Consider the following 26980-nt stretch of genomic DNA (forward strand, 5'->3'; position numbering starts at 1 on the left):
ACAGTCCCTCTGTCCCAGCTCGACAGATCTCTAGAAAATGTCAGCTGCCAGTAGGTTTGCAATCTGATAGTCGAATGAGGAGGTTCCTCTATCAGAGGCAAAATTCATCTAGGACTCAGGGTATTGATGCTCTTATCCTAGCTGTGCGTCAGGTTTTGCTGGTTCCTAATTTAGATCCAGGACTTTCGCAACCGTACTTTTTCAGAAGAAAACCCAAATATCTGTTTATTTTCCAGGCTTAACAGGAACTAGATGATTAATTGGCATTAGCCTGGGCTCACCCAGATAAAGTTAGAAAGCCTGTGATGGACTCTGACAGAATTTAGTTGGTTACGTTAGCAGAACATATCCGGCTTATTTGTTTGGGGGAAGCTTCCAGAGATGTGGGTATGCTTAACTCACAGATTTCAGCCATTGCGGTCCCTTTTAAAAGACCATTGTGGCAGGCTGATGTTGAATATAAATGTTGGGTGGAGGGTAGCCCATGCAGTTTACGCCCTGTTCAGACCCTAACTTGATAGGTTTATATCACAGGCTACAGGAGGCAAGTCTACCTGCATTCAGCGGGTCCTGCTATACGACATAATTAAACAGGTCAGTCCTTTCACATTCTGTAGAGATTTCAAGGTTGGGCCTCCTCCTCTGCCTGTGGCCCTTCTGATTCAGCCTCTCATCCAGATACCAATAATACTTCTAAACTCTTGGCATAACTGTTTTACCTCTCCTCTGGGAGCGCACCTCAATGCTTTCTGGGAAATTTGGGATCAGACCTGCCATGATGCCTGAGTCAGAGATCTCATTTTCCAGGGTTACAAGCTGAAATTTGAGCTTCATGCTCCCCATAGTTGTCCCCTATAGATGAAAGAGAAAACTGGATTTTGGTACTTTTCGATAAATCCTTTTCTCTGATTCCATAGTGCACACTGGACGCCCACCCTGCACTGTTTGCTTCCTGCAGTTTGGGGTGTGTTTGTTACTGTTTTCATTGCCTCTGTTTGAGCAATTTTTATGCCATAAATGCACGTTGTTATATAGCACAGCACTCCTTTTTTTTTTGTCTGTCTATCTTGTAAGGCTTCACACACACATTCTCTGCCCTCTTTCCGAAGGTTGTGTCTTCATCAACCATCCTATCTTGGTTTCTACCTTGCTGGAGGACTCTGACAATCCCTCTTCCCTGGATGTTGTTCAGGTACTTCGTAGTTACGTGGCCCAGATGGCGTCTCTGTGGGTGTTGGATGCCTTATTTGTTATTTACAGTGCAGTTCGTTGTGGATGGTCAGCGTCCAAACAAACTGGCCTGATGGCTATCTGTCCGGCTAACTTTTACAATGCAGAGCAGCCTCCTGCTACTATTATAGGGGCCACATGGTTCTCTGTGCATTTTTTGTTTGGTTCTACCAGTTTGACATGTTTATTTATTTATTTACAGTTTCTTATATAGCGCAGCAGATTCCGTTGCGGCTTCTGCTTTTTTTCTTTTGGCCACCTTGTTTTGCAGAATTAGCATTGCTGTCCCGCCCATGGGGGAAACTTTGGGATGTCTCCAGTGTAATATTGCATAGAATTTTGTTACTCACCAATGAATCAGTTTTTCTGATTCTACAGGAGACACTGGACATCATACCAGAGCTGGTTTCCCTGCCTAGTTGTGTTTATTATTTGTGGTTTGTTTGTGTTCTCCCCTATTCTTCTGTTTCGGCTCCTTTCGGACCATTTCTTGACTTTCTTCTACATTTTTTAAAGTGCCAGCTCCCACTGACCTATAAAATTGGTAGTCTCAAACTATAGTGCCTGTTAGATTATTGATACTTACCAATTTTCCAGTATATTTATTTTATGGTATAGGTATTGCTATGAAAGCTAATTTCTTGGAATATTTTAAAAATGGTGATCCTGTATCTGTCAAGATCATTGGTATGTGCCCCCTTTTTACAGTAGGACAGTTATTCCTAAAATAGTTTGAATTCCCATTTAAAGTTTGCATTCTGTGCCTTATGGCAAGAGGTTTTTCAATTGATGGTGGCACCAATACCATGCCATTGACAGTCTGCAGGGCTTAACAATCGATTGACGATCACCTGATGGCAATCGGTACAGTATTCTGTGAAATATGCTATTTTTATGGCTTACTGTGTTTAATCCTAAAAAACATTTTTACCCTTTTCGTTCCAACATCTAGTCAGGCTTAACAGCCCTAGCGCTAGTAGCAGATCCAGTGGTGAGCCACTTTGAAATAAGAACTTTAACATCGTTCACCATTCAATGTAGTCCATTTTTTATAATAATAATAATAATAATAATAATTATTATTTAAACCAAACTGAATTGCAAAAAAAGAATTTGGACTGCACAGGGTTAAATTACATTTTCTTGTCCTAATTTAGTACTAGGTAAACCCAACAATTGTAGCGTTTTCTGAAAAAACTGTTAGCTATTTGTGAGGTTGATAGTTGATGGAGGGTGATACAGGTTATAGTGCATAGATTGCTATACTGCATATATTTTCCGTACTGCTATAAAGATAAACAGCAACTTATTTGCTCCAAGCTGATAAACAGTAATTGCTACAATTGTTGCTGCTTTTTGCAACTGTATCGATGTTTAATGCATTGGCAGAGCACATGCAGTAGTGCCCCAGGTTGGTGGTCCAGGACCAAATAAAAACGGTTTACTGGTGAGTGTAATAGGCAAGACCAGTACTCCAGTACTCCCAATCATAAAATATGTTGACAAACAGAAGTGAATCCTATCCCTCTCTACATAACTGAACCGAAGGATGACCTATAAACACAATGGGGCAGATGTATTAAGCCTTAACAAGAGATAAATGCAAGGGTGATAAAGAGAGATAAACATCCAGCCAATCAGCTCCTTGCTGACTTTTTTCGAACACAGCCTGTAACATGGCATTTAGCAGGTGATTGGCTGGACGTTTATCTTTCTTTATCACCCTTGCATGTATCTCTTTTTAAGGCTTAATACATCTGCCCCAATTTACTAAATGTAATTTTTTTCTAATTACTCAAAATAGACTTTTGGCATAGGGGTGCCTTGAAGCCATTTCTGATACTCTAGGGCGATGTGGTTCAGAAAAGTTTAGAAACTCTTGGTTTAACGTATTGTTGTACTATTGATCAAAATGAGAGATCTCTGATTCTTACCTGTTTCTGTACTCTATTACTAGATCAGCATGACTAATTTAGTATAGCGTAAAACATTGAATATTTGAATTTATGGTTATTTGTGATTTAATTGCATTGTGTATGATATATATAATTAATACGCATAGTTGCTGAGCTATGAAATAGGATTTTTTCTTCTGTTTATATTTCAAGGTGAACCTTCACTATATAATTACACCTTCTCTTGGGAAAGACTTCAATTTTCTTAGGGCTGTAAATGAACACACATTTGTTCATTTCTAAACTGTACCTATTTGCTTGTTGTACTGTATGATACAATTATATTGTTGAGTTATGTATATGTATAATTATTATTTGACTAATATCTACTATTTACTAGTGTATTTTGGTTATTAAACTATTCTGAATTTATCACCATAATAAATTTATAATTTCTGTGATCATGATATTTTAATGGTTTCATATAAAAGCTATATTTAAATATTACTAATAACATATATTTAATATTCAGGTGTGCCACAGTCAGGTTTTATTTTTGTATTTCTGCATTTTGGAAATATATAAAACCATGTTCTTTTGTTGATTGGAATAAAACCAAGAGCCATATATACACAAACTAGATTGAGGTGCCTCCATAAGTGACCACCACACTTAAACAGCCTAATGTGAACACTATATATTAGAGTAGAAATAATCAAACTTTCCCTTTTCAGAACCATTTGTAGCTTGAGTTAACAGATTGTCACCAGATCTGGGTGAACCCCGATATTTGAATTAAGGGGAAATTCTGTCGCCGGCGGGCTATTCAATTAGCCCTGATTAACTGGTGCAGGCCACGGGTTTTTGGGGACATTATTTCACCAGCAAAGCAAAATCCCTGGAAGCACCCCGTTTTCGAATGAAAAACTGGACAGTTTCGAGTGATAATACAAAGGTTTAACGGAACCCATATGTAATATGACAATATTGTGGAAAATGACAAGTCTATTTCTGTGTTATCATTAGTGTAACACACAAGGCAATTGTCTTCATTTGTACATCCATTCTCACCAAAAAATAGTTTCTTCATGGGGGGCCTTACGATTCTTAATGTTATATTCATGCTAATTTGACATTGTCAACAAGCCGTTGAGCAGTTCTATGTCCACAACCCTGTGCAGACAATTTTTTTTTTAAAGTTACAGTATACTGTGGACATCTTTTTTAAATATTGCTTTTTCTCCCCAGAAATTGATTTTAACCTTAAATTGATTGTCTTATGCCTTAGAGAAAGCAACATATTTATACATTGGGCGGTATTCAATGAGGCTGATTCGCCATGTTTTTATGGCGAATTTGTGCTGTTTGGCGAATTTTTGACTAAAACGGTGAATCACCCTATTCAATGACCACATGGCGAATACATTTGAAGGTTTTTTTCGCCATGATTCACCGAGTAGCAATCGCTATCTTTTTATGGAGAAGTGGAATGTCAACTTTTAAAATAAAGTGTTTTGTTTTTTACTTTTGGTGTCAAAAAATCAGGAATTTTATTCTGAGGAGGGGCATGCTACTTTTATTCATGTGCTGTAAGCACATGAATATATATTTAATTTTAAAAAAAATATTTTTTTTTTTACACAGCAGCCAGCAGGGGGCGCCGGAGCCGAGCCGCTCATTACATATTCATATATTCACTGCACCCGATCGTTACGATCGGGTATAGTGAATATACGGTCCCCTGCTGGCACCCCCGGGGGGCAGCCTGTGCTGCCTGGCACCCGGGGAGCCCACCTAACCCCCACAAACGTTCTGGGCTAGGCAGAGAGACTTCCATCTCTCTGCCTGCCACCGTCCTCAGGCTCCCTGCGGCATACGCCGGAGGAGCTCATATTCGCCAGTCAGGGGCAGCGAGCCCCTGACACGTTGAATACTGGAGCCCGCCGGCTCCAGAACGTGGCGAATGTGCAGCGAATCCTAAAAAGGATTCGCTGCACCTCGCAGGTATTCTCATTGAATACCGCCCATTGAGTATTGCTATTTATTTATTTTAAATGTAAAACTGTTAAATCCTGCTATATACTGATTTTTTTTTTTACACCAATTTTTTTTTTAAAACACATTATTTTAAAAGTTCACATTCCACTTCACCATGAAAAGATGGCGATTGCTACACACTGACATACGGCAAAAATCACTTGGAAAGCAATTCGCCATCTTCTCATTGAATACACTCACGGCGAATCACATTGAAAAACCCATTGAAAAACCACAGCGAATTGCGGAGACTATCGGACGGCGAATTGTCCGTCATTCACTGTTCAATAGGGTGATTCACTTTCTGACACAAAAAAAAAATCACCTTCCAAAGTGAAAATAGCACAAATTGTCCTCATTGAATACTGCCTATAGACATGGCTCTTTAGAAAATGGGGTTTTAAAAAATTGCTTAAGGAAAAGCTGTGTTTTGCTAGGTGAAAGTGGTACACTATCGCTCTGTTTGTATGCACTCCATGTGCTGATTGGTTTTAGAAGGAACAGCTGATCAACAAATGGGAAGATGAGATAAAAGAAAGTGTTGCGTATAAACTGTGGGTGTTGAAACATTTACTTAAAGCACTTAAGATTTTCTTGATTCTTTCTGTGAGCACTTCTGTCATTAAAAACACACTTTTATAACCCAACAGTCTTTTCTATACTACAGCTATCTTAAATTAAATATTAAAGGGAATGAGGTTATCAGTTTAGACTTTACTCTTTTATGGTACAGAATGAAGCATTGTCCTTTCATTGGAACAGCAATCAAGTTAACTGTACATCCCACATTCTATTACATTGGTTGTACAAGAAACCAAATACAAAAGTTTATTTCTCTAACTGGATCCCTGTAATGATTTGCAATGGAATGCACTGTCACTCAATCTGTATATTATCATACAAAAAATGAAAATGATGCGCTACCATTTTAACAACCACATGTAATTGTGTATTTAGTAAGTCGGCAGTATCTTTAAACTTTAATTCCTTCACAGCAACCATTGCCTTTACCATTTTAAATTATTGCAGCTTTCATAAGAGTTTAATGATGTATATTAACAAAATTTGTGGCAAAAATGTCATTGGTCCGAACACCATGTTGACTGATTTACGTATATTTGACTACATACTTTCTCTACCGTCCAATGGGATACTGGGCTTCACTACTATGGGGATTGAGACCTCCGCAGGAGAGACAGGCACATAAAAGAACTTTCAGTGTGGGTGCACTGGCTCCTCCCCTCAATCTCCCTCCACTAGTCAGTTTTGAAAAATGTGCCTCAGGAGAGGCAGTGCTTCTGGATGCTCCAGAGTTTTTCTACATTTATTTTCAAAGTTTGTTATTTTGGGGCGCTGTGGTGACCACACAGCTGTCCTGCTTCGTGGGTGTCAGGGGAAGGGTCAGTCCCCGGCCTCTTCAGGTGCAGAGCTGACCCTGCTACAGGACAATTCGGTCCTGCGTGGGACTTGTCACCGCACAGCATTGCGCTGTGGCGAGCAAGTCCCCTAGCCGCCGCACACCCCTGACAGGTCAGAAGACTTCAGTGGTGAGTACAGGCTGGGGGTCCCACAAGGGGTCCCCGCAGCCATTTCTGGTGCGGCAAGACGACGGCTAGTAATGGCGGCTCTCCAGCAGGGACTGCGTGAACACCGCGTCTGGGAAACTGGCATAGGGGTGCTGCCGCTGGACCACCAGGGACACCCCTCAGGTTATAATGTATTATATATATATTTTACACCTTTTTTATATGTCAGTATAAATATATAGAAGCGCTAGCTCCGTGTACAGGGGGCGGGGCTTCACTCAGAGCGGGACCAAGCTCTGCTGGGCACGCGCTGTCACTTCCTGCTTCTTCACACGCTGCCAGACTCCATTACAGAGGGCTCCTCACTGGCGTGGTGGATCCGGGTACTTGCAGCACGGCAGAGACAGCAGGTTTTTTATAGCGATTTAGCGCTGCTGCGCTATCTGGCTTACTCAGACACTGTGTTTGTTCATATCACTGTGTTTAGCGTTACCAGCTCACCCAGATCTGTGAGTTCAGGTTAAGGGTGCACTTGGCTCCCCAATTGCTCTGTTTTTTCCCCACTGATTAGTTACTTATCACAGCATAAAACAAGCACATAGTCTGTTTTTCACATCCAGCTGTGTGGGGTGTGCACGTGTGTGACTGCGTGGGGGTTGTGTTGTACTGCAGACATTTGTAGTACTGTCTCATCATGGTGAAAAAGTTCACTTGTATGGTGTGTAGCACCAAGTTTGTGCCAAAATCACAGTCCCAGGTTACTTGTGAGGCTTGTATGTCACCACAGCCCAGTAGTGCTGACACTCAGATCAGTGGGGTGCCCCCACAGCTTGTGGGGCCGTCTCAGGCTGATGAGCAGGAGCCTGTTTGGGCCTCCAACATAAAGACCCTGTTGGATTCTGTGGCTTCACAGCTTTCCAATAACACTCAGCAAACGCAGAGGGTTCAGAGAGAATTGTCCATGTTAGCTGCCAGGGTGGATATTCTTCATACTCTAATGTAGCTTTCACATCACATAAAACATTTTGAAACGTTTTGAAAAACTGTAATTTTAAATGGTATTTTAAACGGGTCTAGTGTTCATATTGCAGCAGATTACCATTTAAAAATACCGTTTAAGATGGGCGTGGCCTAGCTGTGGAGGAAGCAGGACGTGTGTGCGTGCAGCTCCTGCAGAAACTATCCCCTAAAATCTACTTCTAGCCCCCCTAGTGCCTTGCACCCTCCCTCATCACTCGCCTGCCCAGCGGGGACCCTCTACAGACCTGAAGTGGTCATCCTACGCAGCCGGGGGTCCGTGCGCTCACTCCCCGCAGTTTGAGGCCTACCGCCGGCATCAAGCCGCGGCCTCAATTTCTTCAGACACCCGGCGGACGAGCTCCGCGGCCGGATCGCGGCTATCACTGCATCCGGGACCCGCTGGAAGTCCAGAAACGGCGCATTGAGGTAAGCAGGCCTCCCCCACACCCAGCGCAGCCCTCAGCCACCGCTCAACAAGGCCCTGGATCCCCCACAAGTGAGTGGAGCTCAGCAGCTCCCCTACCATATATCTGGCGGCGGCCATCTTGGATCCTGGATCCTGCCCAAACTGCAGCTCTAGTGTACTGCTTCACATTGCTGTTAGGGACTGTTCTCACCTGCAGTCCTCCAACTATAGGAATAAAATATACAAAGCCCCTTTACCCCTGCCTCCCCCTGAAGCCTAAACCATTTGCAATAAAGGATCAGAGATAAGTGTGGCCAGTGCAGGCACGGCCACCCCATTTGCACCCGTGAGCTGCATGGTAACAACATTGGATTTACTGATTCATATGTCCTGCTGCCCTTAATTATGACATCCTTAATGTCTTAAAAGGATGCTGACACACCTTCTCACTCTGATATGATTTGAAACTTATACTTAAGTGCCTATGTATCACTGACCAAAGCTGGACCTGCCTGCGGATCAGCCTCAACCTGTACCTGACCCACATACCATCTTGTGCCTCTCTACAGCGTTACACTTTATGCAATAACCATGTCTCCTAAAAAAGCAAAAGAACCGCTTGGAGTCCCCCCAGTAAGCTTTTTTAAAACCTCATCTCAGTCCCCTGGCTCAAAGCATGCTCCAAAAAAGGACACGGGTACATCTCCGTTGTCCGCACTCAGTGCACCATTTGACCCCAACCCAACGGGCAATGGTCAGCAACCTCCTACTGGGGACGATGCTCCACTCACACTGGGGTTGATGAAGCAACTACTGGCCTCGTTTAAAATGGACATGTCAGCAGAATTCAAATCCGCACTTCAATCTTGCCAACAGGATATAGAGGCGGTTGGACACCGCACCGACTGCCTTGAAAACAAGATGGATGAAGTGGTCAAATCACACAATGAACTTCTCGTTCTCCATGAGGGAGTTCAGGCTGAAGTGAGGGCCCTACAGTCTAAAATTTGCGATATGGAGGATAGATCGAGACGCAATAACATTAAAATTAGAGGCATCCCGGAATCCGTTTCTAACTCGGACCTAACAGAATATGTGACTGACCTCTTTACAAAATTGATGCCGACCACACAGATTACAGATTTCCTTTTGGACCGTATCCACCGCTTACCAAAGGCTAGGAACGCTCCACAAGATGCTCCACGAGACACACTGATGCGACTCCACTACTTCCATGTCAAAGACTCAATACTCAAAGCTGCTAGACCAACCAGCCGCTCCGCATCTATCCTAGGAGACCTCCAGATTTTTGGTGACCTATCCGCAGCTACCCTTGCTCTCCGCAGGTCATTTTCCCCAGTTACAATAGCCCTCCGAGAAGCTGATATCCCATACAGATGGGGATTCCCTACAAAACTACTCATCCGGAAAAATGGCTCTACATTTGTGGCTTCTACACCGATTGAGGGCTCACAGCTCTTGGCCTCCTGGAAGATGGAGGTACCCTCCTTGAGGAGCCCCAATGAGTTGCACCTCGCCCAGGACTGGTCGACAGCAGGCAAGACCGACTAATGATAGGCAACTTTCTGGACTTTGAACTCTATTTCTCAACCTTCATACAAGCATATTCTGGTCCTACTAATAATATTCTATTTGCAGACTGCTTTTTTGTTTTTTATGTTGCACTTCATCCATATTGTTATGATAACTTAGTCCTACGACCATACACAGGGACCTTATAGCTAGATTGACATATAAATCATTGTGTTACACACGGATGCCCTACAGCACTCTGTGTCACACCCTATGTTTTTTTTTTTTACATTGCTTTTAGAGTAGTACAGGATAACCTTGCTATAGAAGCTCACCACAACCATCTTGTTTTATTAAAAGCCTTTATTTCCCCTGATAAATTGGAATGTGAGGACCACGAAATAGGATCGGTTTGTTTATATAAATCTTACTTCTTCAAAGCCCTCATGGGAGTGAGGGTGTTGTCAGCTATTCCCCCATGCCCTTACTGTGTCACCTAGGCCGGTGACCCTTGGTAGCTCCTTTATGGAGCTATGTTGTTTTTTTCAGTCCCCTTTGTTCCCTTGTGTTTCCCACCCTGTTTTTTTATTTTTGCTTTCCCTTGGTGTCACCTTAGATATCTCCGTTATGTACACTTTTGCTTTATTTTTCATGATTAGAGTTCGCTGTGAAGTAACATGCATGACTCATCTTATAAATGGTTAAATTGCTGTCACTGAATGTCAAAGGCCTCAATTCACCTAATAAAAGACGATTAGCTATGAGATATTTTAGTAAGTTGAAAGCCCACGTAGTCGCTCTACAGGAAACCCATTTCCTCCATTCCTCCCCTGTCCAATTTTCCAGCCCCTCGTATCCCCATTGTTATCAATCCAATGGCCCCTGTAAAAAGGCGGGTGTCGCCCTGCTATTCTCCAGGTCCTGTGACTTTGTTTTAGAACGTCAGATCCCTGACCGGGATGGCAGATACCTAATCTTAATTGGGAAACTAGAAGGTAAACAAGTAACACTGGCGGTCATATATGCCCCTAACACTAAGCAAATCCCATTCATAAGAAAATTCTGTAACACTCTCACCGCATGCCGCAAGGGTTTGACTCTGGTTCTGGGAGATTTTAATCTAGTACTGGACCCTTCCTTAGACAAATCGGTGAAGCTCAACAGACGTAACAATAACTCAGCATCTACTCAATCCTCCGCTTTTCGAAGGATTATCCATGAATACGATCTCTACGATGTCTGGAGAGCTAAAAATCCAAATGTAAGGGATTATACCTTTTATTCCCCAGTCCATGGCACTTATTCCCGCATTGATTTAGCCCTTTCAGATAAATGGACATTACAACAAATTACCAAGGCCTCCATCTTGCCGGTCACTTGGTCCGACCACGCTACGCTATGTCTCCATTGGAATTTATCCTCCACCCAGATCCCCTCTAGCCCATGGCGCCTTGGCGAATACCTTTTAACGGATGTAGAAGCACGGCAGTCTATCTCTGAGACTCTTTCCCTATACCTAGAAACTAATTCACCAGAAGACACGTCTCCGTACACCTTTTGGTGTGCGTTAAAAGCAGTCATTCGGGGCTCCGCAATCCAGGCGGCTGCACGCATACGCAAGAGAGCAAGTGCTCATCAAGCGGATGTCGAATCCCGTATGGCGGATTTGGAAGCTAGACATAAATTGTCCCCCTCTGACTGCAAAATTTATCAAGAGCTTCTACGGGTCCGAGAAGAATGGAATGTCCTAGCCCTGCAGGATGTTCATAGATCCTTATCTAAGCTAAAACAAAAATTCTACATACAAGGCGATAGAGCGGGTAGACTCCTGGCTAGAAAGCTCAGGGGTAAACTCGCAAAGGATCGTATACGATCAATTGCGAACATCCGAGGCATTAAAGTGTCTAACCCAGCAGATATAGCGAATGCCTTTGCTGCATACTATTCTGGCCTTTATAACTTGGCAGATGATCCAGCAACCCCACAGCCCTCAGATTCTGCCATAGACCAATTTCTGGCTCGAATCAATCTACCTTCCCTTAGTGAGAATGCCCTTCACACGCTAGCACAGCCCTGGTCTTTGGAGGAGATTACTTCAGTTATTGACTCACTCCCAGTCGAAAAAGCTCCTGGCCCAGATGGCTATATTAACAAATTTTATTCCTGTTTTAAAGATGTCCTATCCCCGATTTTGGCTCAAATATTTAATGAAGCATCAACCTTAGGCAGTTTCCCAAAAGAAATGTTGGAAGCTAGGATAGTTGCTTTCCCCAAACCAGGAAAGAACCCCGCTATTGTAACCAACTACCGTCCCATTGCATTACTTAACTCTGACGTTAAAATATACGCCAAACTCATAGCTAACAGACTTAACCCTCTACTTCCCACTCTCATTAATCAAGACCAAGTTGGATTTGTACAGGGTAGACAAGCACCTGACAATACTAGAAGAATGATTAACCTAGTCGAGGCCTTCTCTGGGTCGGAGGAACCGTTACTGCTGCTGTCCTTGGATGCAGAGAAGGCCTTTGATCGACTCCACTGGGGCTATTTATATGCAGTCCTACGCAAGTTTGGGATAACGGGCCGTGCACTGACGTCCATATCAGCACTATATTCTTCTCCATCAGCCAGAGTGTTTGTGAGTGGTCTGCTTTCCCCCTCCTTTTTGATCTCCAATGGAACTCGCCAGGGCTGCCCCTTGTCCCCCTTAGTTTTTGCACTGGCCATCGAACCATTGGCCGAGACTATACGATCATCGGAAGCTGTAATGGGGCCGAGAATATCGGGCGTGTCATATAAAATATGCTTATTTGCTGATGATGTTCTTCTTTCCCTCATTAATCCGGAGAGTTCCCTACCCAAAATACATAGGATCCTAGATGAATACTCTGCAGTGTCTTATTATAAATTAAACGGCTCCAAAACCGAAGCACTGCCCATTAACTTCCCCCCTGACCTCCTTCAATCCTTACAAGCTAAATTCCAATATTCCTGGCAAGTTGATAGCCTTAAGTATCTTGGAATTCACATTACCCCCACAATAGACAAATTGATTCAAGCAAACTATGCCCCTCTTCTCCACAAGATCTCGCTGATGTCCACTGATTGGATGATGTTGCACATATCATGGCTTGGCAGAATTGCGGCCTTGAAGATGATGCTATTGCCTAAGATTCTATATTTATTTAGAACCATTCCCCTTCTTCTCCCTACCTATTGGCTAACTAAATTCCATTCAGCCTTTAGTAAATATGTATGGAAAGGAGCTAAACCTAGACTGGCCCGGAAGACCCTTTCATTATCAAAATGGGCAGGGGGAGTGGCGTACCCAGACCTGCACAATTACCAAATTGCTAGTCTTCTTTCCCAAATAGGGGCTTGGTTTGTGGTAGATGACCCTAAAGTGTGGGTGATCATGGAATGTAATTTAATCACCCCTTTATCAATCACAGACTGCTTGTGGCTCCCCACTTCCATTGATATACACCCATTGGTACCGGTTTCCTCTGTCCTACATACCCGTAAGGCTTGGTTGGAGGTGGTGAAGATATCCTCAGATATTTTTTTACCCTGCACTCAACTTTCTCTCCCAGCCATAGCCTCCCTGATACCGAACCTCTCTTTTACAACATGGGTCTCTAGAGGGGTGCTATCACTCGCTGAAGCTACAGCTTCAGGTACTTTGTTATCCTACTCACAACTCCAGTCCCGGTTTTCCCTCTCCCATAAGGATTTTTTTAAATTCCTTCAACTTAGGCATTGGCTATACGATATAACTCCTACTCCCCATGTTGTGTCCTCAATCCCTTTGTACATTCAGAATAAACTGACTTGTGCAAATAGTAGAGGAGGAATCACCTGGTGGTATAACCTATTGGTTGAACCGTCGGGCTTTGTAAAATTTCCATCTTTATTGAAGTGGGAACGGGATTTGAATGAAACTATCAATGAAGAGGAATGGCACCAAATCTTCCAAATTTGTTTCAAAGTGTCTAAATGTATTTCCCATACCGAACAATACTATAAATTACTTCACCGCCTATACATGACTCCAGCTTTATTGCATAAATTCAACCCAACTAATTCTAATCTATGCTGGCGGGGATGTGGATACGTAGGTTCCTTATTACACATATTCTGGGAATGCCCATATATCTCCAACTTTTGGACAGCTGTGTTTGCACTAATCTCAACGGTTCTGAAAATCCCTATTCCCCCGACCCCAAAAGTAGCAATTTTTCATTTATATAACGGAGGTCTGACCAATAATGACAGATATGTTATGGGCCACATCCTAATCACATCTAAAACTCTGATTGCACAGAATTGGCGATCCACCCGAACCCCAACTATCCCTCAAATCGAACAAGCAGTTCAAAGCCACTGCGAATATGAATCAGCTGGAGTGCGCTACTCCTCCTCGTCCTCCAACCCGTTAATCAAATGGCTTGGATGGACTGAATATTGGACCTCCAGACCTTAGTTCATATCTGACTATTACAGATGGGCCTCTGATCACACTCTACTGATCAACCTCTCTGCGCTACTTACTGTTTTGAGTGCCTTTTCGACTGATACGTACACTTTAGGTTGATTTATACTTACACTTATGATCGTATCCATATGTATACCTTTATTTTGCTCCTTTATGTTACCTACCCCTGAATGTTACCCTTTTTTTTTTTTTTCCCCCTCTGCACCTTTGATTATGTTTGTTATCGTATAAAACCAATAAAAACTAATGTTTAAAAATACCGTTTAAGTACCATTCACATCACCAGTCAAGCCGTTTAACCTCTGAACACGTTTCTACCCACAGCTTATTTCCTGGTTCAGGGAAGGGACACAAGACAAGGGACAGCCTATCACAGTGCTCTAACCTTTATTTTTTACTAAATACCATTTCAGTGCCATTCAGACAGCACAAAAAACGGCTCTGAATTGGCTTTAAAACGGGTAGGACTCTGCTTTTTAAACGTGTTGAAATACCAGTTAACTTTAAATGGTATTTCAACTATGACACTTTCACACTGCAGCCTTAAACGTTTTAAAAGGCAAAAAAACTGCAATATACCGTTTTAAAAGTGTGATGTGAAAGCTACATTAGTGTACCTCCTCCCGCACAGCCTCAAAAGAGGCCGGCTGCTGCGATGGCCCCTGATTCAGACGATGAGGATGAGGACATACTAGAGGAGGGTGAGGAGCAGGTTCTGCAGGAACCAGTCCCTGAGGCAGCAGTGCATGGGCCTGAACCGCTTATCAGGGCCATCAGGGATGTTTTAGATCTCCCAGTGGAGGCATCCGCAGAAGGAGATCCTTTCTTCATGACTCAGAGGAAACAGCCAGTGTACTTCCCTGAGCAGGCGAAGTTAGAAACTGTGTTCAGGGCTGCTTGGCAAAACCCTGATAAAAGGTTTACTATTTCAAAAAGGTTCACAAATGCATATCCTTTTGAACCTTTGGGCAGGAAGAAGTGGGAGTAGCCACCGGTAGTGGACTCATCTGTCTCCCGCCTTTCTAAGAAGGTGTTGCTACCGGTCCCAGGTGTATTCACCCTTAAAGACGGGGCGGACAGGAGGCTGGAAGCTACCCTCAAGTCCATATATACGGCTAGTGGGGCATCCCAGCGCCCAGTTTTAGCCAGCTGCTGGATGGCTAAGGCCATTCATACCTGGTCAACCCAGATTCAAGAAGGGTTGTTGGGTGACATGACTGTGGCCCAGATAGGCGACAGCCTGAGGCACATTCAGGATACCGCTAAGATCCTGTGTGAGGCGCAAAAGGAATTGGGCGCAATAAACGCGCGTAATTCAGCCATGGCGGTTTCAGCCAGACGGGCTTTGTGGCTACGTCAGTGGTCTGCTGACGTAGATTCAAAGAAGAGTGTGGAGGGTATTCCCTTTACAGGAGAATGGCTTTTTGGGAGTGAATTAGACGGTTGGATTTCCAAGGCCACGGCAGGGAAATCTACCTTCCTCCCATCAGCTCCCACGGTGGCAAAGCGTGCCTTCACAGGTACTTCCCAGCAGTCCTTTCGTGGGAACAGGTTTCGCCCCAAGGCCAGGGGCGCCTCTAATGCCAACAGAGGCACAAGAGGCAAGTTTAGGAAGCCTAACTCCTCCAGCACCCAGGACCGTCCAAATGCCGCAGCGTCCTCTAAGCCTGCAGCATGACGGGGTTTTCCCGCCACGAGACTCTCTCGCGGTGGGAGCGCGATTGTTGCATTTCAGTCATGTGTGGGACGCCTCGGGTCTGGATTCCTGGGCCAGGGGTCTCATTTCACTAGGTTACAGGCTGGAATTCGACAAGCCCCCTCCCAGAAGATACTTCAGGTCGGCTCTTCCAGCGTCACAGGAGGACCAGGTTCGCCTCCAGGGGGCCATTACCAGGCTGCTTCAGTCTCAGGTAATTGTACCGGTTCCAAGCACGGAGCGGGGCTAGGGATATTATTCCAACCTATTCCTGGTACCGAAGCCAGACGGCTCAGTAAGGCCCATCCTGAATTTGAAATCACTGAACCCCTTCCTGCGTGTGTTCAAGTTCAGGATGGAGTCCTTGCGCTCAGTGATCGCCAGCCTAGAGAGAGGGGAGTTCTTGGCCTCCATAGACGTCAAGGACGCCTATTTACACATCCCTATCTGGCCCCCACACCAAATCTATCTCAGATTTGCCTTGGGGAACGACTATTACCAATTCCGGGCCTTGCCTTTCGGCCTGTCGACTGCCCCGAGGGTTTTTACAAAGATAATGGCGGAAATGATGTCACTACTCAGACTCCAAAGGGTGAAGGTAGTGCCGTACCTGGACGACCTGCTAATAAAGGCAGGGTCGGCAGAGGCTTTGAGGAGTGCTCTCAATCTGTCCATACGAGTCCTAAGAGACCACGGGTGGATTCTGAACATGTCCAAATCATCGCTGGTTCCGACCCAGAGGATGGTTTTCTTGGGCATGATACTGGATACATCGGAACAAAGAGTCTTTCTGCCGATGGAAAAGGTCAGTGCACTTCAGCAGCTGGTCAGGGAGGTTCTGGAGTCTCCTCTGGTACAGATCCATCTTTGCCTCCGACTCCTAGGCAAGATGGTGGCTTCATTCGAAGCAATACAATTTGGCCGTTTCCATTCCAGGATTTTTCAATTGGACATTCTGACAAAGTGGTCCGGCTCCCCCCTGCAGATGCGCAGAAGGATTGGACTTGCACCAAGAACCAGGATCTCGCTACGGTGGTGGCTAGATTCATCCAATCTGTTAGCAGGCAGACGGTTCCAGATCCAGGACTGGACTCTGGTAACCACGGACGCCAGCCTGAGGGGCTGGGGGGCGGTGACACAGGGAGTCCGCCTCCAGGGTCGATGGACTCCACTGGAGTCAGGCCTGCACATCAACAAGCTGGAGTTGCGGGCGGTCTACTATGCCCTGTTACAGGCAGCTCCATTGTTACAGGGCAAGGCGATCCAGGTCCAGTCGGACAATGCTACCACTGTGGCCTATATAAACCGGCAGGGTGGTACCAAGAGCATGCCCTGCATGAGAGAAGCATCAAAGATTCTGTCTTGGGCGGAACTGAATGTCCAGGCCCTGTCTGCCATTTTCATCCCGGGGATCGACAATTGGGAGGCGGACTTCCTGAGTCGTCACGACCTCCACCCGGGAGAGTGGGGCCTTCACACTCAAGTGTTCGATGCCATAGTGGATCTGTGGGGGCTCCCTCAGATCGACCTGATGGCTTCACGACTAAACCACAAGGTAGCGATGTACTGTGCACGGACCAGAGACCCAGGGGCGATAGCGGTGGACGCTCTCACCTGGACCTGGGATTTCCAATTGGTGTACCTGTTCCCACCTCTCCCATTGTTGGCTCGGGTGCTAAAGCGGCTCCGGCATCAGGGGACGGAGGCCATTCTGGTGGCACCAGATTGGCCAAGAAGGGCCTGGTACGGGGACATTCAGGCCATGCTAGTGGAAGACCCATGGCGTCTGCCCATAAGAAAAGATCTGCTCCTCCAGGGCCCGTTCGTCTTTCAGGACTTACAGCGGCTACGTTTAACGGCCTGGAGGTTGAGCGGCAGATCCTAGTCCACAAGGGTCTACATCCCTCTGTCGTCAATACAATGATCAAGGCCAGGAAACCGGTGACGGCTTCCCACTATCACGTCATATGGCGAAGATATATTGCCTGGTGTGAGAAGAATGACTTGCCTCCGGCCAGCTTTCGTCTAAACAACCTGCTACGCTTCCTGCAGGCTGGTTTGGATAAGGGGCTCAGATTGGGTTCCTTAAAGGTCCAAATCTCCGCGCTGTCGGTGTTTTTCCAGAGAAAGATTGCGGCCTTGCCGGAAGTGCAAACCTTCTTACAGGGGGTTCTGAGGATCCAGCCCCCCTTTGTGCCTCCCACTGCACCATGGGATTTGGAAGTGGTTCTCACTTTCTTGAAATCTGCCCGGTTTGTTCCACTGGAGGAGTCTGAACTGCGACACCTCACTTGGAAGACTGTTGTTCTGCTGGCTCTGGCTTCGGCCAGGAGGGTATCCGAGCTTGGGGCTTTATCATGTCGGAGCCCTTACCTTGTGTTCCACAACGATAGGGCGGAACTCAGGACCAGACCACAATTCCTTCCAAAGGTGGTGTCAGGGTTCCACCTAAACCAACCTATTGTGGTCCCTTCTAGCGCGGCACATCCGGATATACCTGAGTCCTTAGATGTGGTCCTAACCCTTAAAGGGTATGTCAAGCGCACAGCGAGGATCCGGAAGACGGACAGCCTTTTTGTGCTCTATGATGCGCAGAAGAAGGGGTTACCTGCTTCAACGCGTACCATTGCCAGGTGGATAAGATGTACTATCCAACAGGCCTATGCATCAGCTGGTTTATCGCTTCCTTTTTCAGTAAAGGCTCATTCAACCAGGTCTGTAGGTACCTCTTGGGCGGCTGCTCGAGGGGTGTCGGCAATGCAGCTCTGCAGGGCCGCAACTTGGTCAGGGCAACACACATTTGTGAAGTTCTACAAGTTTGACACCCTGGCCAGGGAGGATTCCCAGTTCGGGAATGCGGTTCTACAGCAGAATCCGCACGTTCCCACCCGTTCTGGTAGCTTTGGGACCTCCCCATAGTAGTGAAGCCCAGTATCCCATTGGACGGTAGAGAAAATAGGATTTTGGGTACCTACCGGTAAATCCTTTTCTCGTAGTCCATATGGGATACTGGGAGCCCACCTCGGTGCGGCTTTTCTGCTGTCAGATACTATTTCATTGTTAGGCTTATTGCCTTGTTTTCTATAGGATAGATATATCTATAGATTTGTTTCTAGTTACAGGTGTCCTCTTAAGTTGTTAGGATTCACCTCTTTTATATGTTGTTGTTCGGTTGGGTGTGCTGGATGAATCTCACCACAATACATTATCACATACTCCTCACATGCTCTCCTTCGGCACAGTTTTTGCATTAACTGACTAGTGGAGGGAGATTGAGGGGAGGAGCCAGTGCACCCACACTGAAAGTTCTTTTATGTGCCTGTCTCTCCTGCGGAGGTCTCAATCCCCATAGTAGTGAAGCCCAGTATCCCATATGGACTACGAGAAAAGGATTTACCGGTAGGTACCCAAAATCCTATTTTTTCAATATTCGCTCCATAAGAAACTGTTTTATTTTATTTTTCCCCCCCCTCTCACCAATTTTTTTGTTATGGGTTATCCAATTAGGGGATACAGTCACTAGGTCTACAACAACTAGGTTGGAAAGCATTAGGTCGACATGACTGAAGGTTGACAGGGTCATTAGTTCAACATGGGGAAGGTTGACAGTCAAACGAGTGGTTGCTCCTTTCATGAGCTGAAAGTGTATACGGAAAATGTCTCTTGGTAGAGAGACAGATTAGAATCCCCAAATAATTTTTTTTATATAGTCTGTTATGGGGTTGCAGTTCCCGACAGTCAGGGGTTACCATAATATACACAAAGAGAAAAAAGGGACTGTTGACAGGAGCGTACAGACAAAATTTAAAATATGAATTTTCAGTATATTAAGACTTCCTTATAATATGCTTCTTGTGAGGTGACCAGGAAAGTATAGAGATTAAAATGACATACAGTACATAGACATACACACATGCATAGATTCTGCACACACACAATCTGTGCATGTGTGTATGTCTATGCATGTCATTTTAATCTCCGTGCACTCCCGTCAACAGTCCCTTTTTTCTCTTTTTCTATATTAGAATTGAATTAGTCCCATAGTTTTCCAATGTGTTTTTAGTGAAATCTATCCACCCAGACATTTTCTTCCTGCCCTGTATACCTAGCTTTCTAGATCTGCTAGTATTCTAAATTACAGTTATTCACGTATACTGCATGTTAACGCCAGTAACCATGAAATGCATATTTCTGTCAGGTAGAGTGTATGTTACTGTCTCTCCAAAATTACCGTCACTTTATATGAATATAAAAAGCCGTATTGACAGTTATTCAGGTTAATAAGCTGAGCTGGCTTGGTACAAAAACAAAGGTACAAGTTTATAATCTGTTAATTTCAGTTTCTGTGACTGAGAGCATGTGTCTTTTTTACTTCACAGATTTATATTATGGTGGGGAAGCTTTCTCTGTAGAGCAGCCACAGTCTTTTACTTGTCCTTATTGTGGTAAAATGGGTTATACGGAGACCTCGCTACAAGAGCATGTTACTTCAGAGCATGCAGAGACCTCAACAGAAGTGGTAAGTACATACAGCACTTTATTAAAGGGAATCCAAGCATGACTATTTCCTGTTTAGTATAAATATGTAAGGATACCTAATACATGTCTGTTTATAAATAAAGTTTTTTTCCAGAGGAGTCTGCAAACTTTTTTTTTCCCTGCTGTTTGGGCTACATCCTTTTTTGACTGCAGTTCCAGGAAATTCATTTTCTAACATCTTTTCTGGTCACATTTGTGTCCTTTTCTTAAATGTATATAAAGTCTTGCAAAAATTTTGGTATACTGTGGAAATATTTGTAAACAAAATGTAGAAAATAATTATTAATAGCCCTAATTTCAGGGGTAGACTGACAGCTAGTTGTGACACTGATAACTGTGAGTTAGAACACGATATCAATCTGCAGGCTTCTTTGATCTGTGTGACCACTCTGCAGCATCACACAAATAAGACGAATGAAGGAGCTCAGAGAAAGGCTAACGTACCTTGATAAATTTGTCACCCTCCCGAAGAATACAGTTTTAGGAGATATAAAACTACTACTAAGGAGACTATTCAATCCCTACTGATATTTTCAACTTTCAAAAAATATCATCACTATTCTTATATAATAGTACCCCACAAACGTCCTCCTCACACCTTCAGGAGGAAATGAAAAGTAGTTTGAATATTTTGAATGCTGTAGTGTAGGCAAGGTACTTGTTTCCTAGCACGGCGCCAGCGATTTTTATCTTAAGCATCGGGACCAAAAAAAAATTGCGTCGATCGCATCGCATGCAACCAAATCGCATGCGATGCGATCAACGCGATTTTTACATTGGAATCAATGTAAAATGGTCCCTGAGACCATTTTACCATTGGGCCCAATGTTAAAAGCCCCCGAAACCCCAATTTTAATTGCATAGCCCCCCTCATGGGGGAAATGGTTCCCCATTGTTAATGCCACCCCACGATGAACGCCAACCCGAAGCGTGGCGAGCGCAGCGGTACGCGTCCTCCGACCTTTTTATACCCCCACTATCCACTTCGAGCCCGAAGCGTGGCGAGCGGACGCTCATTACTTCACAGGTATTACGCGTCCCCTCGTGGGGCTCGCTGTGCTCGCCGCACTTCGGGCTTGGTGGCTCGCTGCGCTCGCCACACTATATAAGATCAACTCCACGTGGATAGTGGGGGTATGAAAAGGTTGGTGGACGCGTACCGCCGCCCCTCGCGGGCTCGCTGCGATCGCCACGCTTCGGGTTGTCGTCAATAGTGGGGTAGCGTTAACAATGGAGGGCATACAATGAAAAATGGGGTCTGGGGGCCATTTAACATTGTACCCTATGTAAAATCGCGTTGATCGCATGCCATTATAATGGCATGCGATGGACGCGATCAATTCAATTTTAACATTGACCGCTAATTTAACATTGATTCCTATGTAAAATAGCGTTGATTGCGTCGGTCGCATCGCATGCCATTATAATGGCATGCGATCAACGCGATTTTGTCTTTGCTGGCATTAACCGTGCTAGACGCCATGCTAGGAAACAAGTACCGTAGGCAATAATGGCATAAACAAGTGAAAATAAGTTGCAGCATTATGGTTAGGTGAAGTGCTGTGGAAATAGCATTGGTTGAAATTTTCATTAAAGTGACAATATACTAAAGCATATAAACACATTTTTCATGTAGGTTTTCTTACTGATCTAATGTAGTACCTAAAAGTGTATTTGCTCAAGACGTATTGCCTGTTAATGTTAAGAAGGATGTCTGCCCTGTGAAATGCTAAATGTAAATATAAAATTAAATAAATATACAGTGTATGTAATTTGTGTAAAACATTAACACCATTATTTCAAGCACTCATTTGCTTTTTGACATGCTATGAAGGATATTATAGGCTCCATATAGTGTGGAGGGAAATATGTTCTGTGGAGGGGAGCCGATTTTCAACAATGACACATTTAGAGTTGGGGTGGGGGCATGTTCTATGCTCAGTATATGTGTAACCCCCCCCCCCCCCCCCAAAAAAAAATGTACAGTAATCACATGCAGTCCTCATGCAGGTTGTCATTGCATTAGGAATCTAACATAAGACTACTACCATTTACAGCAGAGTTTCACAAAATACTCTGATATTATCAAAGCTTTGAATGAGATCAAATTATGAAAGTATATGTACTATGTAATCCGCTTACTACACATTACAGACTGTTTGAGAAATAGCAGGAGCTGATTGGTTAGTACTTTCACAATTGTGAATCTCTTTCCAAGCTTTGATAAATATCCCTATGAAACACATGCAACTATGATACAGCTGTTTGACTTTAAGGGGGTATTCAATACCAGCCCCTATTTGCGACAGGGGAAATAGCGGCGGGTGCCTCTTTAATGCTGTCTTTCCCAACAGCATTGAAGAGGCAGATTGACAGAACTTCCAGAATAAAAGCAGTTGGGACTGTTTTGTCGATTACGCCCGTGAATTGTCGCGATCGCGGCCGGATATCGACAATCCACGGCCATTTATGTGGATGCGCCCGATTTGCAGGAATAGAAGGACAGGAAGAATGCCTTTCACTGGTGCACCTAAGAATAAATTGAACTCATATTACATAACTTTTAATAGATATACATGTAAAATTTCTGCGAAATAAAACCAGGACATACAGCAATCACACTAATAAAAAAGGGGAGGACGTTCCCCTGACTCAGCGTTACCTGAGTGAGCTGGGTGAACGAGGCAAGTGCAAGCCTGCACACCTCATACTCATACAGGTCCTGAGGAAGCGTTCACTGCGAAGCGTACGCTGACCATTTTAACACACTCAGTGTGTTGTAAAACCCCCTCTTCCCCTCCCCACATACAATGTTGAAATTTTGAACTGTACTGTTGCGCAAACCCCGTGAGCGGTCCACCCGGCGACCGACACGCTAGTCTGGCGCCAGACTCAGCGTTACCTGAGTGAGCTGGGTGAACGAGGCAAGTGCAAGCCTGCACACCTCATACTTGGTTCACCAGCCCTCAGCGTAAAGAGCGGTAACGGCTACCTGGGCTGACGGCAGCACTATCAGAGGTTTGTCCTCAATAGGTGCGTGCCTCACCCATATCCACTGACTATCTCCCAGTACGTGAGAGACAATCTATTGTAAGAGACCTCACCGCCATACCGCTTCATACAGGAGAATATCCACTCCTTTACTGTTGCCTACGGTACAAAACGTAAAAAAACACTTACAGATAGGGGTGTTGGTGACTAGGGGGTCACGCTGAGTCAGGGGAACGTCCTCCTCTTTTTTATTAGTGTGATTGCTGTATGTCCTGGTTTTATTTCGCAGAAATTTTACATGTATATCTATTAAAAGTTATGTATTATGAGTTCAATTTATTCTTAGGTGCACCAGTGAAAGGCTTTCTTCCTGTCCTTCTATTCCTGTAAACTCCATGCCTTTGGTAGCACACCCTCATTACCTTTACGAAACAATTGTTAATTACACTTGTACTTAGGAGGGTCCTTTGAAACTATACAAAAAACGTTACTGCCCTGTGCGACTGACCTTTGTCTTTCCTTTAACTGCGCCCGATTTGCGGTCGAACAAAAACGAAAACAGGGATGGGTCTTGACTGTCGGGACGGGTAGTCAGTTGTGACCCGGGATTGAATACCCCCCCTAAAAATGTTGTCAAGCCAGAATTATGAATAATTGCTTGAAACCCAAAATGAGTTACAGCTAAATATTTTAATTGAAGTGTATAATTTAGTCACAAATAATCCCAACTTCCTATCACAAAATTATTGTAGGACAGGGCTTGACAAATTTTAAAAAAAATCTATATAATTTCTCAAATCTCAATAATTCAAACCACCACTCTGCCCGTGGGTTCTGCTTCCTGGCAAATCTGGTCGCCAGGAAGCAGAACCTGGTCGCCATGGCGACCTGGCCCCCGGGTTTTGTCGAGCCCTGTTGTAGGAGTATGTTTCTTCTGTCACATAAAAATTCTTATAAACTTCCTGGTTGATACCTGTTAATTCCCGTTATCGATGGTCGATGGAAATAGGCTCACTAGGGGCTATCTAATATGCTGTGATAAATTGGCAGGAGCTTTGGGCTGATCAGAGATTGGTTTTCCTTGTCTTAGGCAGGCGAAGCACAATCCCCGGAAGGAGTTTTGTTTTCAGTGAAAAAACACGGGCGATCCAATAGGATAGACTCATTTCAATTTTTTTCTTAAAATTGATGTTTTAACGAGGGTAATAGGATACCCCTTGGTGGTCTTTATTGGTACTACCTACTTTTGTCGGTTGTCGACCCCATTTCAAAAAGTAGAAATTTACAATAAAGATTGAATTTAGGCACACCATGGTGTGGGCACTCATGCTTGTGTCTGGGTGATGATACAGCACACATACAAGGTAACTGCGTTAATCCAACTGTGTATTAATGGCAGTGCATAGGGGCAGATACTTAACATATATATTGTTTTTATGAAATTGAGTAGTAACCTATGAATTTATAATGGGGGGAATTAATTTCCATGCAATGTGCTGCCAGGCATCACCTCTTACAGTAGTGCCAACATGAAATATTTTCCCTGCAGACGTTTGCGATGTGCTGTCCCAGGATGGCTCATTATGTTGTCTTTGAACAATCCAAAATGTATACAATATTTCAATCATTTTACTTCTAATAGTACCTGAGGGCATATAAGTAGCTCAGAGTTTCTACACAGTAACCTGAAGGAGTATAGTTACTCATTCATAAAAAAGGTTAACATTGTTGGTCCATTACTGGTAAGGTGTCTTAACACAGCTCTTTGCTGGTATCGGATCTGTGCAATGAAGTCCTGGAATGTAATCACGCTAGTACTCGAGATTCAATCTGTGCTAAATCTTTCAACACTCTGGGCTGATATTCTTAAATTGGTGATTGGAATGGGTAAGAAAGTGTTGCTACTTTAGCTTTAGCTGTTATTTGTTCAAGCTTGGTGGTTGTCCGTTACTTGCACCAAGGTGCTAGCGGATTGGGGCTATCTGCTGCATTTGTGTGGTCCAATCTTCTAGTGCTTGTTCTTGCTGCTTTTGCAAATCTCGAGTTGAGAGATGCACCACTTCTCTGAGGTGCAGCCTCAGCATCTTCCTTTTGGGGAAAGAGGTTTCTGCATTGACTGTAGTGGCTTCATCAGTAATCTATGTAGACATTTTGCTGCTTACTAGAATTTAATTAATTAAGGTAAAACGTGTCATGTCTGAAGTTGCTTTTCAGATACAGAACACTTTTTTTTTTTTTTTGTGGCTGCTGAGGGTTTTCTCATTGCTGTGCAGAGTATTTGTCACCCTTTTGTAACATCCAGACTTCTAAGGCTGTATCCCTAGATTATACCTTTTTTTTCTCCCAGCAACCCATCCAGGAATAATCACATTACTGGACCATGGATTTTGGAGGGTAACTAAAGGTGGCCATACATCTACAGATCGATTGTCAGATTGGGCTGGTAATATCTGAATGACAGTTTTTGGCAGTTTTCCAGCATTTCAAAGCAAATGGTGAACTGTCATTGCTCTCATCCATTACTAGGATTTTGTTCCAACCAGCCCAATCTGACAATCGATCTGTAGATGTATGGCCACCTTTAGTTTCATAGAACAGACTCTCTGCTTTTTTGACTTGTCAATTACACAAGGCTACGTCTCTCTTCTGATTTGTGTTTTGTAATTTGCCCTGAGTCCTTTCCAGTTTGCACCACTTGTTTCAACGTAGGCACAAGTGGCACTTGTTCTCTGCAGTGAAGGAGTTAACAATGCATTGAAGTATTTTAATTATTTTTTTGTTACATTATGTTGATTTGTTAATGTTACTAGTTGGTCTTTTCTTCTAGGTACATATTTCTCGATCGTTTGTTTTTCTGATGTTGGTAACTAACTGCTAAAAGCGTGTTTACATTCTTAAATGAATGATTTCAAAATGATCTAACATAGATTAATATGAGTTTTTATAACCTTAAGGGTTCACTATTATTAGAATGGATTTGAACTGTCACAGCTGGTTACTATGCAACACGTTTGTATTGTGCTTCCAGCTTGGTAGAATATCCATGGAAACCTGTCAACAAAAAAACCCCCTCTGTAATTCTCATCATCCTTAAATTATGTGCAAACTGTACAGAATGGTAATACATTTTGCTCTAGCTCTGTTATGCTGTCTTTTATTTTTATCGAAAAGGCCTCAGTTTACGTTTTTCTTTACAGATTTGTCCAATATGTGCAGCATTACCAGGGGGAGATCCAAATCACGTCACAGATGATTTTGCTGCCCATCTTACACTTGAACACAGAGCTCCCAGGGATCTAATATCCTTTTGATGTCATTATTATTTTTTTTTTGGATCATAGATATCTATAAATACAGAATATTGAAATTATGTGCACTACATGACCACTTTATAGCAATACAAGTAGTAGAGGGTAGATATGTGATGTATAGATTTTGTGCTTTTGCACTTTGGCTTCAATTTCCCTTTTAAGCTTGCTGGAAGCTGGTGCAACTCTGCCAATGCAAGTGTCTGCCTTTTTTTTTTATGTGGGTCTTATATGCAAAAAATAAAACTGAGAGCAAAAAAAACTATATTACTAGCTCACACTCATATGATGTCCATCATTT

General features: G+C 43.8%; 1 protein-coding gene across 2 annotated transcripts in view; it reads left to right on the plus strand.

The window, feature by feature from the left end:
* Positions 1–26980, plus strand: part of KCMF1 (potassium channel modulatory factor 1) — a 78617-nt gene that overhangs the window by 43271 nt on the left and 8366 nt on the right. For both annotated transcript variants that reach the window (XM_083175498.1, XM_083175505.1), the window contains exons 3-4: positions 20221–20360; positions 26569–26670. In XM_083175498.1, coding sequence (XP_083031624.1) covers positions 20221–20360; positions 26569–26670 — 242 coding nt within the window. The remainder of the gene's footprint in view (positions 1–20220; positions 20361–26568; positions 26671–26980) is intronic.

The sequence above is a fragment of the Crinia signifera genome, chromosome 1 (genome assembly GCF_055691185.1).
Source record: "Crinia signifera chromosome 1, ASM5569118v1, whole genome shotgun sequence".
Lineage (NCBI taxonomy): Eukaryota > Metazoa > Chordata > Amphibia > Anura > Myobatrachidae > Crinia > Crinia signifera.